Source organism: Antennarius striatus, chromosome 3 (genome assembly GCF_040054535.1).
Source record: "Antennarius striatus isolate MH-2024 chromosome 3, ASM4005453v1, whole genome shotgun sequence".
Taxonomy (NCBI): domain Eukaryota; kingdom Metazoa; phylum Chordata; class Actinopteri; order Lophiiformes; family Antennariidae; genus Antennarius; species Antennarius striatus.
Window position 1 is genome coordinate 27,053,291 of NC_090778.1, and position 16,310 is coordinate 27,069,600.

Genomic DNA, 16,310 nt, shown 5'->3' on the forward strand with positions numbered 1-16,310 from the left:
AAAAGACTTTCTCAACATGGAGTCAATCCTGTGCAACTGTCGGTTTTATCTACGTACCATAAAAATAGAAAAAAATATAACATCAGATATCATTTTAGTAAAGATCCAGATCAGACAACATGTGAAGACACATGAAGAATCCTAAATGTTAGTAAATCCTGCAGCAAGTTGTCAAAAGTATGTGGACATGTCTGAGCTCAGAGTAGAGACAGATGATGGTATTGATGGTGATGATGATGATGATGATGATGACGACGATCTGTATTACTGCAGGCTGCTGCTTTTAGACGACCGATTACCGCGACCTCCTGTGGACTGAATCCATTACACATTACAGACACAGACACGCCCAACTTATCTAAATGTATGGAGCCACAAACTTTCCCCCGTCAGTCCACTGAGCGCGCTCAGAAGACGGTGTCTGTCCAAACAGATCGTGATGGAGAATGTCACGATGGTGGAGACACAGAAAACACGACTCCATCGTTCTCCACACCGATTAGAGTGTGTCCTGATCTGTGGAGAACAGCATGAAGCTCCTTGTAGATCATATCAGAGTTTATACAGACTTCATCTTAATGCCTCAAGGTGCAACGGGACATCATAAGAACCTCCAGAAGTTTGCACAGAAACACCGAAATGGGTTTTAGAACCTCTGTAGAAACACTAAAATCAGCTGTTGGACAACTAGGACCATCGACATGATTGGTAGAATGTCTTCTACAGTATTACAAATTACAAAACTCCTAAAGGATTGAAGAAACATGAACTTCTCCCATTAAGGGACCAGAAGAACCTCCCTCAGCGACCACTACATCATCCCACGGCCGCGGGAAACAATAGAAACGATATGGTCTAACAGTCTTCTAGAACGTAGTGAAGGACCACTAGAAGGTCCTCATCGAGTGCCGACCATATAAGGAATGTCGTCATCATAAAAGTACCTAGAACAACCTATCTCATTCGGAGAGTTCTAAAAATACAAATCAAAAATCCTTTAGGATTTTAATTCACCATCTCCAAAGACTAGTTGGAGAACATTGTGGAATGTGTAGCTGTTGAAGAGCCAGATGTTCTCCTCAGGACAAGCTGGAGACCAAACCAGAGACGTAACTTCACGCGAACGATCACATTGGATCATGTTGGGTGAAGCGTCAGGAGTTCACAATAAAGCTGTGATTGTGTTCTCTCCTGCAGGGGAGGGAGGAGGAAGACGGACAGGAGCAGGAGCTGGGAGGACAGAGGAGTGATGAAGCCGTCGTTCCATCAGAGGCTCATTTAAAGCAGAGGAGATTGAAAACGAGCCGACAGATGACAGTCTGTGTTTGGAGCTGATTTTCTCAGCAGGAGGTGAAGACTTTCACTTAAAGTGATGGTGTCAGACAGACGGGAGGTGAAATCAGGCTGTTTGTATTCAGTCTGACTTCTGTCACACAAACATGACTCCTCTTCCTCCCTCTCCTCATCCTCACAGGAGCTCAGTTCATTCACTACTATCAACACTCATTCACATTATGTCCATATTTAGAACAAATGAAGGTCAAGGAGCGACATAAGATTTATAAAAGTGATTAAAATCAATACCAGTGAGAATATCTGATCCCATTTACACAAGAAGAGATCCTCAAACGCCCATCAGCTGGCTCTTGACACATGGACTTTTGTTCATATGCAGTAGAATAAATACTGTATGTGAAAACAGATAAATGACCATTTAGAACAAATCTGGAGACAATTTAGAAAAATAACAAACAAAAAAAAACAGTCCTAAAATAGACCCCTGCTGCAAGTGTTACCTACAACAGTTGGAGGTCATGTGACCCTTGCTGCTTGTTTTTTTTAATTTATAAGCAGAACAAAAATTTGAACAATTTCAACCGAACGTCTTGTAAAGGGAACAGGTGATCAGAAATTTCATTTTATTATCAGTCTATAGTGATTCCATGACTGGACCTACCTCCCTTCTAATTGGCTTAAAATGACCCTGCTGTTCTGATGAGAAACATCATCATCATCATCATCATCATCATCATCATCTTGATGAATTGAATCAAACCTGAACCAGACGTCGTCCTACTGACGGCGCCGTCACATTGTTGACGTGCTCACATTCAACGACATGTTTTATTTCCAATGAAAAGCAAAGACGGACGTGTCAGTCGGCGTGTCAGTCGGCGTGTCGGCGGCGGCGGAGACATCTCACGGCCCCCGTCGCTCGCACACGCCATTTATCTGGAGTTTTAATCTAATTATGAACCATTTTGGAGACGGTGGCTCATTGTGTCGCAGCAGGCAGGGTGCTGATGGGTGTCGCTGACAAAGCCCTCTGTCCAAAAACATTTAGTCCAATGTTTTGGTGTCATTCAAAGGTGCTGGTGGCGATGGGGGGGTGGTGGGGGGTGGCTGCAGCAGCAGATGGATACCAGATTAGCCCACCCGTCACTCCCCATTCTCCACACTCCCTGCCTTTCTCCCTCCACAAAAGTTTCTCTCTCGTCCCCCCCAAATCCTCACCTTCCCCGTCGCCCCCCGCCCCCCGTCCCGTCACCTCCCTAAGCCTCTTTCATTGCTCATTTCAGAGCGATAAAGACGAGGCAACGCGCCTCCTCGGACAGAAAGCAACCGTAATGAATTCATGGGCTGTAAAGGCCTTGATCCTCCACCGCCCCCCCACCACCGACTGGGGAGGGGTTCTATTGTTTGGGAGTATATAGGCTTGTCTATTACCTACACACACACACACACATGAACACACACTGAAAGAAGCCATTTGTTGCTAAAGAGCCATTTCATGGAGGACCCCCCCCCCCATAATAAATACACAGTCACAGGGCTCTACACCAGTAACAGACGGCGGTCGCCGCCACAAAGACCAGCCATGAAATTCAATTAGCAGCTCTGTGTGTGTCATCAGCTGTCTGCTAATGGATGAGCTCTGACCCTGACCCAGTCGTGTCGACCTTATTATTCCTTTAAATAACAATAATACTCCTACCAATAATAATAATAATAATAATAATAACAATAACGGTTTCACTTGGTGAAAAGCGATTCTACTTCCTGAATGAAGACCACTCAGGTCTCCGTCTGTCGCAGAGGACAAACGACGCCTCCATCCTCCAATGTGTTCTTCTTCTCCTCATGCGTTGAGGCCACAGATGAAACTGATCACTAAGAGCTCTGGAGGTGAAGTCAACCTGAAAAAACTGACATCATATTAGCGCCACCCACTGGTGAAGGTCTGCAAACTGACATGAACCGACCATCTGAGCAGGAGGACGACTTGGTGGTTACTTGCTGCGTGTACCAGCTACTGTAAGACTCTTCCCGAGCGCTGGAGAGTCTATTTCCTGGAATTCAATATTAATCTTTCATCAACCAGAAGCATTTGTTATGAAGTAAAGAGTCCATTCAAGGCATCCCTGTCATTGCATTTCTTATTAATGTCATATTTGAGAATATTATAAAGCTTGTTGAGAAATGCTTGAGCTTTGTCCCCTCTCATCTGAGACTACTCCCACTCACAGTTTGACTTGTAACTATGGAAACGAAACAAAAAAAACAACTTAAATACAAAAACGCACAATTTCATGTCACAACTTGCACCACTTGATTGTACTGACTGCACTAACATTGAAATGACAATCACATTGCACCTACTTTACATGATTTGTGTTTCCTTGTAATTGCATGCACTACTTGTGATTGTATTGTTTTGCTGTGCTGCTGGAAACAAATTTCCTTTGGGGTCAATAAACTGTCTTGGATGTGATTTCAATCATCACGAGACATAGTGGTGGAAAAAAAATAGTGAGTTGAAGAAAGTGGGTCCTAAATAAAACAAGCATTTAGTACGAGCTTCATCTGATACATAAACTACATCAAATCCTTAAACTAAATCTGATCCTTAAACTAAATCTGGTTCTTAAACTGTATCTGATGGTTAAACTGTGGACATGAAGATGGCGCCCTGCTGGTTGACATTAGGAACCTTGGGGCAGAAGAAAGGAACAGGAATCAAGAGTCACGACCAAACATCTCTCCGATAAATTAGTCAAAAACTTCTGGCGGCGCTTTAAATCCTTTTCCTCCAGTTTTTCCACCCGGCGTCTTTTGTCTGAGCTGCAGCTGATGAACGTGTCATTGCTCTTTGTCGCTGGAGACCCTGAACATGAACAGACTCTCCTGCATCTGTTCTTCTTTTCTTCTCCACCTGAATCAAACAATCAGAGCTGCTGTCGCCGACATCAACATGTTTTGTGTGTTTTAATGGATGAATCTGTTTTATTTACTGATTGCTTCAGCATTGAAACATGAAAACACATCTTTCCAAACATGATGATGAGGTTTGTTTTTCTCTGCTTTCCTCTGGGAGACAAAGAAATGACTTATTAATTATACGGTTTTTCAGTGATGCCGTTTTGTGTTGGATTCAGTCTAAGTCTATATTTACCGATAATCTATTCAGCAAAATGTTTGAACATTATCACACAAGTGGCTCCACGTAATCTATCGATAACTGACATATTTAATTTTTGTATGGAAGTACAAAATGACTTATTGAGTAGCTTGAAGTGAATCTCGGTAGTTTGCAGTTCCAGCCTCTTTTCAAATTTCAGAATAATTTTTAATATTTAATATTTGGTCCTTCCAGTTCTCAGGTCCACTGAGCAGATATTTGGTGGACTCATGTTAACCAATTAGAGAAGACACACAGGTAGAAAACAGGTGAACACACCTGGAAAAGGACACAGGTCAGGTCTAGTTCTTCTAGAGACCCCTCAGCTGCTGTGACCTGATCCACATCCAGACTCCAGCTTCTAGCAGCGTTCCTGAGGACTCTTAGCCCATTCCTCACAGACAAAGTCTTCCAATTCTGGAATATTCCTGCTTTACCTGCTGCATCCGCCTCCTTCAGGTCACAACAGAGGTTATTTATGGATTCCAGTCTGTGACTGGACTGTGACGCCTCCAGAATGATCCAGGACTTCTTCTGGAACCAGTCTCTGGTGGACTCTGAAGACTTTTTGGAATCTCTGGATCATCCTTGACTTTCGAGCTTCATCTTCCTCACAGTTTGTCGGGAGGGGTTTAATATCTGTTACATGATCTAATTAAACTGATCTCTTCGTCCTGCGTACAAACAGTTCGTAGGGTCAACACCGCTGACCGTGTGACGAGTGGCAGTGACATCATTTCCTGTCAGCTGTGACACGTTCAACAAATCAAAGGAAACACGAGTTGTTTTACATTTGAAGAACACACATCACACAAGCTGAGCCGACAGGAGCTACACAACAAGTGCGCGACAAATGAACTCCTGGTACATGATGCTCACTCCGGTACACTCCATACTCCTCTCCTCTTCCTGTGTTAATTGCAGGTTAGCAGCGGAGGTGAGGGGAGTGTTGGATTTGCCGTGCGGGGCGTCCAGAAGGAGTCAACCCTGTCATTTAGCTCTCTTGCTCTGGGCTCAGACCAGCAGGGAAGCTGGAGATTTTCCCAGCATGCCGTGGGCCAGAGTGGACCGAGCCTCTCCACAGTGGGCTCCTTAATGGCAGCACACACACACACATCGCAGTGGGCCTTAATGGCAGCTGCCTTTTAATGTTGCGCTGAAGGGGAGGTTACCTTTGTGTGCGCCAGAGAACCGCGGGGGTACTTGTCAGCCTGAAGGGGGATCATTTTGTTGTTGCGCTCCGTCTGAATGTGAATGAATTCTTTGTGCCTCATTTGAGCAGCAGGTTGTAACCTGACAGCTCTCCTTTTACAGGAAACACTCAGAACAAGTGAATTACATCTTTTTCATATGGTGGAAAAAAAAACACACCAAAAAACCTGATGCTGGCACTTAGCGGTGAGCTGAACACGCATGAAATATCATTTAATTACAAGACGCATAACGGCGGTGAAGTCTGTGGGTTCGCTTGCAGAGTTCTGGAGTTATTCTTTACAGCTGGAGTTGAACTGGGACCCGGTTTTACTAAACTATATGATTAGAATATCACAATCCAAAATCTGTTCAGGGGGCCGCCAGTTATTCTCACGCAGACACACGCAATCACAAACCCCCTAAAAGGATAACCAATCACTGGGATCAGTTGATGGTACTTTGATGACAGGTGGACATGGTGATGCACCATCCAGCAGCTAATGAGGTATCTATTCCTCCTCTCCTCTCCTCTCCTCCTCCCCTCTCTGACAGACTGACATTATAAAGCAGTTAGACACTCAGTGGGTAGAAACTACCTTCTATAATTACACACACCTTTTAGCAGACAGGTATCACGATGACAAACAGATGGGGAGAGCGAGGGAGAGGAAGAGAGGGAACAGAGTGATGATGTATTAAAGGGGTAGAAGGATGTGATGAATCATGAAAGCAGTGCAGTTGTCCATAGGTCATCTAGAGAAATGCGGAAAAGTTAATTTAGTGGGTTTGTGTTGTGAATCTAAATCCATTAACATTTATTTAATGCTGGTCCTGCTTTCAGTTTGAAGGCTGGTTCAGAAAAGAAGGAGAATATGGATGACATCACCAGCAGGAGCCATAAGTGTGACATTTACCCAAGATGCACTGCGGGTATTAATGATTTAAATCTCCCAAATGATTATGGGATCTAATGTTGGTGAATGATCTGTGTTCTTCTAGCACAAGTCCACAAACAGTCCAGGTTCACACAGTGAAACAGTCCAGGTTCACGCAGTGAAACAGTCCAGGTTCACGCAGTGAAACAGTCCAGGTTTGCACAGTGAAACAGTCCAGGTTCACGCAGTGAAACAGTCCAGGTTCACGCAGTGAAACAGTCCAGGTTCACGCAGTGAAACAGTCCAGGTTTGCACAGTGAAACAGTCCAGGTTCACGCAGTGAAACAGTTTATAGTAAATCAGGCATCCCATGATAAATCCTGAGGTCAGCAAACCTTTTATGTGGATGCGTCTGGAGAATCTTTTAAATTGCAGTAAAAAGAGCAGCGTTTTACTTCAGAGCTGGTTTTGGTCGGTCATGGTTCAAACACCTTCTGCCACCACGAGATACCAATGCCCCACCACCTCATTTTACCAACAGTAGAAACACAAATGGACACAACATCGAATACCGGAACATCTGAGTCTTAAATTAAATGGATGTGAAACTAAAAACAACACTTTGCTCCATGTTTTTATCTGTACTGACTGGGGGTTTTTTTTTGGTAATTTTAATTAATTTGTTTGTGTATGTGTAGGAATGTCATAATTACATTATGTTTACTAAATTAACTTAATTAAAAACATCCAAATCAAAACAGACCGACATTGGCATCAGGGTCATCAACATTCTCAAGTAAAACGTGAATTTATATTTATATAAAACAACAACCGCATGGGGACCTCAGAGTTTTGAGCAGAAATGACATCGACTGCGTGAAAGAGTTTTAATCACCCAAGTTACACAAAGAATAAACTAATTTTAAAGGTGACATAAGTCTTAATGAACGTTAACGGGTTACATTCAGACGAAGCTGGAAGCTTTTAAACATCAGACGACATTTGAAAGAAACAAAGAAGAGCTGAAGAGTTCAATAACAGCCATTAGAGTGAGGTAGAGCGCTGCTATTAGCATTAGGAGCTGCTGACTGTTTGCTCTCCATTATGAAGCAAAGTGACTCTGAAGGACAGGACGACCTCAGTGTGTGTGTGTGTGTCAACTAAAAGACCAGTGTGCCTCACAAGGCTGACTCCTGTGGCCTTGTACATAATTGTTCGTCACTAATAATGACTCTCCCCTGATTGAGCTCTTCATTTAGGAACAAACAAAGACACACACTCCTGTAGCTGACATTCAGATGCAGATAAAGCAAATTAAAAGCATCCTGGAGAGCTCTCGTCTGCCTTCGGCCTTGTGTTGGAGCCGCGGCAGCAGGTGGATAAATGCAGTCGAGCTTTTCACTTCATCGCTGCGACAGACGCACCCGTTCACACAAGAGCGGGGAGAATTGTTGAATGAAGATCTGCAGAGCGGACGATGAAGACGGGACACGGCGCCCGGATCACACAATATGAACAATCTGATCAGTACATGAGGTTCAGCTGCAGAGAGATTCCGACTGAAATACACACACAATTTTCACCGAGGACAGATTTATTCATTAGAAAACATCAACTTCATCTACAGATCTACAGATCAGATGTAGTTCAAATACCGAGTCGACCCCCATAGACTCACTTTAGCTCTAGAGTCCCATCAAGATAAGACTTTGAGGATTTAGAATGAAGCTGATGGTGACCCCCCCCCCCCACTCCTCTACAATGAAGCGTGGTGGGAGCTCGGTGACGTTCTGGGACAGTTTTTTATTTTATTATGCATATTTACTGAAGAAGTGGAAGAACTGAGCTTCTCCTCTGTCTCACATCTCTTCTCTCTCTGAGGGAGACGAATATTGATTAAGGCTATTTCAGTAATGTTAGCTCATGTGCTAATCAAACGTAGCGCACTAACAATCTGGCAGAAACATAGTCAGCTGTTGCCATTATGTAGGACCTCCAATGAGGCCATTGTCACCTCCATAGGTGGGCGGGGCGGCTGATCTGGGGTCAGCTGCGGTCGATATTCAATCTTCTTAGTGGGGCAGAGAAACTGAGATGATCAGAGAGAGATGGGCGGGCGAGAGACACCGACGGACACAGAGAGAAACAAACGGTGTTAAGACTCTTTACTCGTCTGAGACCTGCAGTACTTTCATCACACACCTTTCATACTTAATAAAATATTCTTATACTTTTTTTGAGCAGTACTTTTACCTGAACGCTGTTGCTCAGGGTGGAGGTCACTGAAAATGACTCCTGTGATGTCATCATTAACTAGCATTAGCTGCTACGCTACATGGTGATGGATAAAGAGCTGTGTCTTATCTGATTAACACTCAGGTATCTCACCAGGTGTGTGTGTGTGAGAGAGAGATGTTATCTGTTTGTGACCCGAGTCCTGACCCCACCCACCTGTGCCATCATCAGGTAACTCGGCTGAACACCAGCAGGTTCAAAGGTCATTGCACAACTTTCTCAGACTCCCCTTCCCCTTATATTAATAAACTGACCTTTGACCTGTGTGACAGAACATGGGAAGAGCTCCCCCTGCAAACCACGGATGGATTGACACGTTCAGCTATGACACAAAAAACGGGAAATATGCAGCAAGCATACATGTAAGCATCATTTAAAAACTGTTGAACCTTTCTGCACTGAGTATTAAAAATGTCTTTGCTCTGTAGGGATTTAAATGTTTGTGTTTCTGTGGTGATTTCTCTGAGTCCATGAATGGGAATGGGATAAACATTAAATCTAAATCATAACAAGTCAAGGCGTCATCCATCTTTTACGGCCAGAGATTCCACACGCAGATCGAAGCGCCTGCAGCAGAATCCAACCGCAGACTGAACGCAAACGTCTCTTCACATTCCTCCTTTTATCTGAGTGTAAGAGAAGAGAGGAGGAGGTCAAGAGGAGTCAACGAGGAGCAGGAGGAGGTGAAAGAATGAAAGAGAGTTGGAAATAAAGAAGTGAAGTCACACCATGTCAGAGATAATATCCAATAATAAGCGCTGAGAGATGTGGAGCTCATTTCAACTGCTTTTCTTAAACGTCGCTGAACCGTCGGTGCCGAGATGCAGGTATGTCTTTTATTAGCTGTGCATACTTCCCTGAGTAGCACCACTGCAGCAAATTCATACCAGAAGATTATACGGAAGGCGGGGAGTTCTGTGGGTCTGTACCCAGCATGCATTGCTTCACCTTCAGTATCAATTATGTGGCTCAGCGGGAGATTGACTGTCAGACTGTGGAATCAATCAGATACCTCGACAGATCGATACTCGTAGTCGCGCTCATGCAATGACACCAAGATTGTACGTGCGATATGAACACAGCTTTAATCACATGCTAATATATCAATTGATCATCAATAATGTATGCTAATACTGCACGATGTTGGGTCATCTTTGTTTATACACTCATAAAAGCAGCATGAGGGATACCTGCTGCACTCGCATCCCTGCTAGCAGCAGGTGACTTGAGTGTGCTAATGCAATGTTAGCTTTGTTATTAATGATTTTGATATTATTGATCTTTGCGTAAGCAGTATGCTGAATTCCTTTGTTACCAAGTTTCAGTCTTGATCTTCATATAATTTGCTAACATTTATGATTAATAATAATTACAGTGCAGCAATTTGATAACTGATCAGTATTTCAGATAATTCTTAGGCTGACCATTTTTCTGATTTCTTTCCCAGTAAACAAACAATTATTTATATTTTCTCACCTGTTATAGACTCAACAATTACATTAATAAGCAAAAAATGATCCAAATTGAAATTGTAATCTCAAGTCAGTCATATCTCATTATTAGAAATATGATCAATTCAGGTGTCATTTGAAATGAGCACAAGACAGGTTTTATCCACGCCATCAAATCACATTAATACATACAAAGGTGGATAGCTTGTTTTAGGTGCCAGGACACTCTAAAACATTATTTTTTTTATTGTGTGTTTTTTTATTCTATTTCTCTGCAGCAGATCTGTATTTTTCTTTTTCTCTTTTTATAAACATCTATATTAGCAGTTATTTTCAAAAACTCGGACTGAATTATTCATGTCACAACTTTAGGATGAAACTATAATGTGCAGCTAAACATTTTCTTCAGACACAAAGTCAAAAAAAAGGAAGAAAAAAAAATCATAAAAGTCAAATTTATCAAAAACAAACTGAGAAAGTATTATCCTATGAACATATTTTTCTAGCTTATCAATTGTCATATCTTAATCCACTTATTAACGTTGATTTACGTTGATTTACGTCATTCAAAATGTCAGATTTAATATCTTTGCTGTTTTGTTTATTTCAGTTTTCTGAGGTTGCTCTTTCTTATTTCACTTTGATCAAAAACAAAACCAATGAGCGCCACCTAGTGACGACCTGAAGACCCAAGCAGGCCATCAGACAAACCGGGTGAACAGTGTTGACCATCACTCATTACATTCAATGTGTTGATCCTCCAGTGTGGAGGTGATCGAAAGGGACAAAAATAAAAGAACAGCCAGTCATATGATTGCATAAACGGATTAATGACTTGGAATAAAACAAAACGATATAGAATATTCTCACAAGTCAACAAAACTGCAGACTGATCCTTTCACAAGTCAGAAAGCAAAATAAAAAACGAAGTCATGGTGTTCAAACACGTGGAGAGCAGTCCTCTAATAACCTGCAGCCAAGGCCAGCACCTGAACCCCCCATACGCACAAACACATTGAAGTAATCAAGTATTGATTTCTTTGAAAGGCAGCAGCTGTCTTGTTCCCCTGTGTGGGTGTGAACATGATCTGCAGAGGGTCACAGCAAAGTTCTGATTCTGTCGATGATAGCTTAGCCCCGTTAGTATGGACACAGCCCGACTGCATCTGAACGTCCTGACCTGTAACTAAAGAGTCAAAGCTGTGTGGTGGCAGGAACTTCACCTTCGCTCCCATTTTTCTCATTTTAATCACAACTGGATGGACCTGAAGGTTCCAGCGTGTCCTTAGACTTGCAGACAATCAGTGAAAATACAGGCTGGAAATCATCAATCAATACTTAATGATTTAAATTTTTTGCTCACATTTTAATAAAAATTCTTATTTTCTTCAAATTACTGTCAGACACGATGGATATGACTGATTGATCATTGACGTAACAAATGGTTAATCAATGCAACACTCCATTTCCCCCTTTCTGACTTAATAAACTACAAAAATGAGACCACTTTGGTTGACTTTGAGCTCAGAGCTCCGCCTGCTGGACAGTTTGAGCCATTACAGCATTTCAATAGACGACACAGATTTCAGTTTGTTAGACTAACAGGAACAAAAGCAGCGTGTATGCAAATCATACATCACGTGACACAAAGATAACCTACGAGTGGTTGCTCTGGAAATGAGTCAATGATCACAAGATCGGCGGTTCGATTCCATACAGAACTGGATGTGTTTCTGCTGCTTGACCTTTCCTTCTGATCTGGTGGGAAGGTTTCAGGACCAGTGGTTTAAGGTTCCGATGACCCCTAATTGTCCAAGAAGGGCGGTTCTAGGGTCCTGATTCTAACCCGGGTGTCGTCACACCTCTACTAACAGCTGTGCCCCTGTGAAAGAGGCCAGAGCCTTGCTTTGGCTCCTACAGGCCAGTCCAGCCATGTTTCTGTCTGTACTGGATGTAGGTGGAGCTACTGTCCGAATTGCTTCTGGTTGGAACGCAGGTGAAGAAATATGTGACGACCATAAATTCATCCACTTTTATTTCCTTTGTCTTGTATGTAAAATCCTGAGTTTTTCACATTATAAAAGCTTTTTTTCCATTTTTGCCTAAAACCACAACAACCACTGCTACTTTTGCTACGTATAAATACATGACGCATTTCCTGTTCAAGTCAAAATACAACTCTTAGAATGTTCATCGCAGTAACCGGCTGTAAAAAGTCGTCCGATCATCCCAGTGTCCTGTCATGTTTGTTTTGTTCAGTCACTTAATAAAAAAGAAACAGCTAAAACAACCCCCCCCCCCAGGAATCCTCCACCACCCCAGTGAACAAGCAGCTCTGATTCACTCTATTCACTAAATATATTTATATGTTACACTTGAACTGTCCCACCTCTCCTCATTAAAATCCGTTCTCCTCCTCACCACTCCTTCTTCTCATCGATGGACATCTCGCCGGGCCCCAGGACCACCACCAGCAGGAGGCCCCCGATCACCGACACGGTCTGGAAGAAGTCGAACTTGAGCTGGTCGTACATCGACGAATCTGACGAATTGCTCCAGAAGGCGTGGAAGGTGAAGTTGATGAAGAGGAGCCAGACGACCATCGTCAGCACCGCCAGCTTCGTCTTGAAGCCCACCACAACCAGCAGGATGAGGGCCGAGCCCACCAGGTTCTTCACCACCTGGGAGAAGACAGGTCAGATGATCGTCAGCTGCGTTCAGGGACAATCTGGATTCTTAAACCTTCTGATTTATTACATCCTTGAATTCAATTCTGTTTTGAGATCTTTTCAGGATCCATTCCTACAGAGGTTTGTTTTGTCCCGTCTGGGCTACCGTAGACTCACACTGGACAAGCTGAGGTCAAAGTGCAGCAGCGACATAAACATGAGGACGAGGAGAACCCGACCCCAGAGCTGCAGGACGGTCTTTGGAGAACTCTGACCAGAAGAAGGAACTCCTGCGAACACGCTGCGATTCTCCACGTGACACTCAGCCAGGAGGAGGAGCAGACATCCGCCCAACGCCAGGTCTCTGTGAGGGGGGGGGGGGCAGGAGAGGAGAGGAGACCCCTTAATACTGCCAGTCTCTTTATTTGTTCCGAATTGAAACTAAAATGAGATGATTCTCAAAAGAATGAAACCACACATTCATTTCGTTCAGACATTCATTTCATTCAGACTTGCCTCATCAGGAAGACGGGGGTGGACAGGATGCTGTAGACCAGAGTCTGCACACAAATAAACAAGTCTGTTCAGGGGGCTGAGGAGACAAAACAGCGGTCTCCATGGTTACAAGGGAGTAAAGGATGTATGAGGGGTGTGAGTACCTGCAGGACGAGGAGGCCGAACAGAGAGTAGCAGGCGAACTGAACAAAGTTTCTACTGAGAATCAAGACACAGCTGCCTGGAGGGGGGAGGGGGGGGTCATTATCTGTGTTATTGTGTGCCACCATCTTTAATTCTGTCTGAAGCTCCAATCACATCAACACACTGATAAGCCGTAACACTGTTCACAAGTACAAAACAAAACCCAACAACACATAAAACACCATTGTTCCAGGACACGGATCGCCTTCCTGGTGTCATCCGGTCCGGGAGGCGGCGCCCGTGTGCGTCTTACCCAGCTGGACCACCACGTTGATCAGGAGGAAGACGTCGGAGAGGATTCGCCAGCACTCCCAGCTGGTGGCGATGTAGCTGCTCTGGTTGTCCCACTGGAACATTATCCAGATTCCATCCTCCAGGAAGGTGCTGACCAGGCAGAGCCGCGCCACGTGGGGGAGGTAGCGTTTGGTATGCTGCAGGAACTGTCGGAGGGGGGGTGCAGTTAGGAGTTTTTTAATTAAAGAGACGAAGGAACGCATTGTGTGTTCCTGTTCGATTGCAAGCTGCTCACGGGAGCTAAAAGTTTCCTTACATTAGCCACCAAACACACATCCAGGGCTGAGAGTTAGCACATCAGTGGCTAACTCCACTACTTATGGAGGTTGAATACAGTAATAGTGCATCTAATTCTAATCTAATAATCTAAATCCAGCAGACAAATGTTCAGTGATTCTTCTTTCAAATGGAATGCAGGTAGACCTCACCCTGGTTCAAGGAAACACGACGGAAGTCAAAAAATGATGTGGGTTAAATTAACTTGTCTCCAGGCTAGGACGAGAATAACCATGATTTGTTAATGGATTTTCAGTAATATATGATTAATATATTTTAAGCTTGCAAATAAAAAGTTTGTTTTTTAAAACAGTACAGAAAAAATACACTTTGGTGATGATTACCATACATTGTGGTTGCTTTATGAATGAATGATCACAAAAAGTCTTTAACTTACTGACTAGGTTTTAGGCTAATTTGGTTTTGAATTATTATCTAACAAACGGTGTATTTATGTTATTATTTAATTATTATTAATGTTTATACTGTGTTTGCACTTTTACACCAGTCATGCTTTATGTGCTTCCAATTGCTGCTCGGGGGCATATAGTTTTTTTTAAAATTAAATCAAATTTTTTAGGGTTATGAAACAAATACTGGAAGTATTTGTTTAGTAAAAAAGATTTTTTTTTCCTTCCTTTTTTTTTTTTGAAAGCTGACGTATAATCGAGAACGACTTAATCCGAGATAAACCTGTACTTAAAAAACATCCTTAACTTTGAAACTGATTCAGGTCATGCTGACCTTTTCAAAAGAACATAAACCTCCAGGTGGAGGAACAATTCTTTATTCTCTTGACTCTTTTTAATTGGTGCACATTTAGTACCGCAGCTATCACACACACTCAACTATAACTCATTTTATCGTCTCATTAAATAGAGGTTGAAACATTTTTGCCATAAATAACAGCAGCAGAAACTCCACGACCGGTTCCTGACGCCCTCTGTGACGTCATGACGTCCAACAGGTGCGTCTAATATTCCGGCTGCTCAATCAGGTTATTTCAGTCGTAGTGAAACGTCAGCATAAAGTCAACCTGCCTGCCGTGATCATTATTATAAATTACATGTCTTGTCTTTATTCATTCAGACATGAAAATGAAGTGCGTTCATTTTGTTCGGCACAATTGTGAAATCTGAGACCAAAGCAGCTCTAATTATAACCTGATGCACACCTTTGTGTCCGTGGCAATGACGTGTTGAAATACTAAAGATGAAAAGATAAAACTTGTTCTATAAAACTATTGTTCTAAAGTTTCCTCCTCAGTCGTGTCCTTAAGAGAAACCGACGTCCAAGTTAGTTAAGTTTAACTTTACTACACTGAAGTTGTAATTTAAATACAGAATCTTTCAGCCGAATTTATCAACAAACTGTCCTGATTATTAAAAAGTGTTAGTTTTTAGACATCGGTCCAGAAAACGGAGTTTTTGGAATGAAACTCTGAAGTACCGAAAAATTGGCGGAGCCTCAGCCGCTTGTGCCCGCCGCTCAGAGTGCGTTTCCCCCGGGGAGAGGTGCTCACCTGGTCCGCCACATCCTCCGCCTGTTTCATCAAGCCTCCGTCTCCCATTTCTCCGCGCTGCTCAGGCACTTCAGGCCGGATAAATGGCTCCCAAGTCGGCTTCAAGCGTAGCGTAAGAGTCCCAGCTCCGGCCCCGATTATGTTAATGATAATGATGGTGAATTTGACCCCGCAGCTGTCTCGTTAACACCCACAATCCCATGCGCTGAAAGGGCACAGCGCCCCCTGGGGGCGAACAGAGTCCAATGCCACGTGAGCTGCGTGTTTCACGAGTGCAGTGATTTACCTGCGGAATGCAGTGAACTATTGTATAAAAGAACAGAGCTGCAAATAAACACACTCAGATAAATTATATTTGTTGGCAGTAAAGGTAACTGTGATTTCCAACGCCAAAAGGTAACATTGCATGAAATTAACACTGCATTAGATAATTCCATTATTTGTTAAGCTGTTAAAATGAGTTGTTTGCACCTCTATTAAAACCATTATTAGGTTTATGAGAGGTTACTAACTTAAAAACTCAGATGCTTTAGTTTCAGACCAGAGAACTGTTAGCATTAACCTCAGACTGCTAGA

At 43.0% G+C, this 16,310-nt stretch overlaps 1 protein-coding gene across 2 annotated transcripts; it reads right to left on the bottom strand.

The window, feature by feature from the left end:
* Window positions 1-8,121: 8,121 nt before the first annotated feature.
* On the bottom strand, window positions 8,122-15,929 carry LOC137592706 (surfeit locus protein 4-like). Of its 2 annotated transcripts, XM_068311046.1 has the most exons (7): window positions 15,735-15,929; window positions 13,896-14,082; window positions 13,603-13,679; window positions 13,460-13,503; window positions 13,121-13,307; window positions 12,664-12,955; window positions 8,122-9,449 (listed from the first exon to the last, which is right to left on the bottom strand). In XM_068311046.1, the coding sequence occupies exons 1-6, from the start codon at window positions 15,780-15,782 to the stop codon at window positions 12,692-12,694; spliced, it is 807 nt and encodes a 268-aa protein (XP_068167147.1). In that variant the 5' UTR covers window positions 15,783-15,929; the 3' UTR covers window positions 8,122-9,449; window positions 12,664-12,691. The 2 variants fall into 2 exon arrangements, with proteins under 2 accessions (XP_068167147.1, XP_068167146.1); XM_068311045.1 differs by lacking the exon at window positions 8,122-9,449 and having other exon boundaries at window positions 10,797-12,955; window positions 15,735-15,928.
* Window positions 15,930-16,310: the final 381 nt, after the last annotated feature.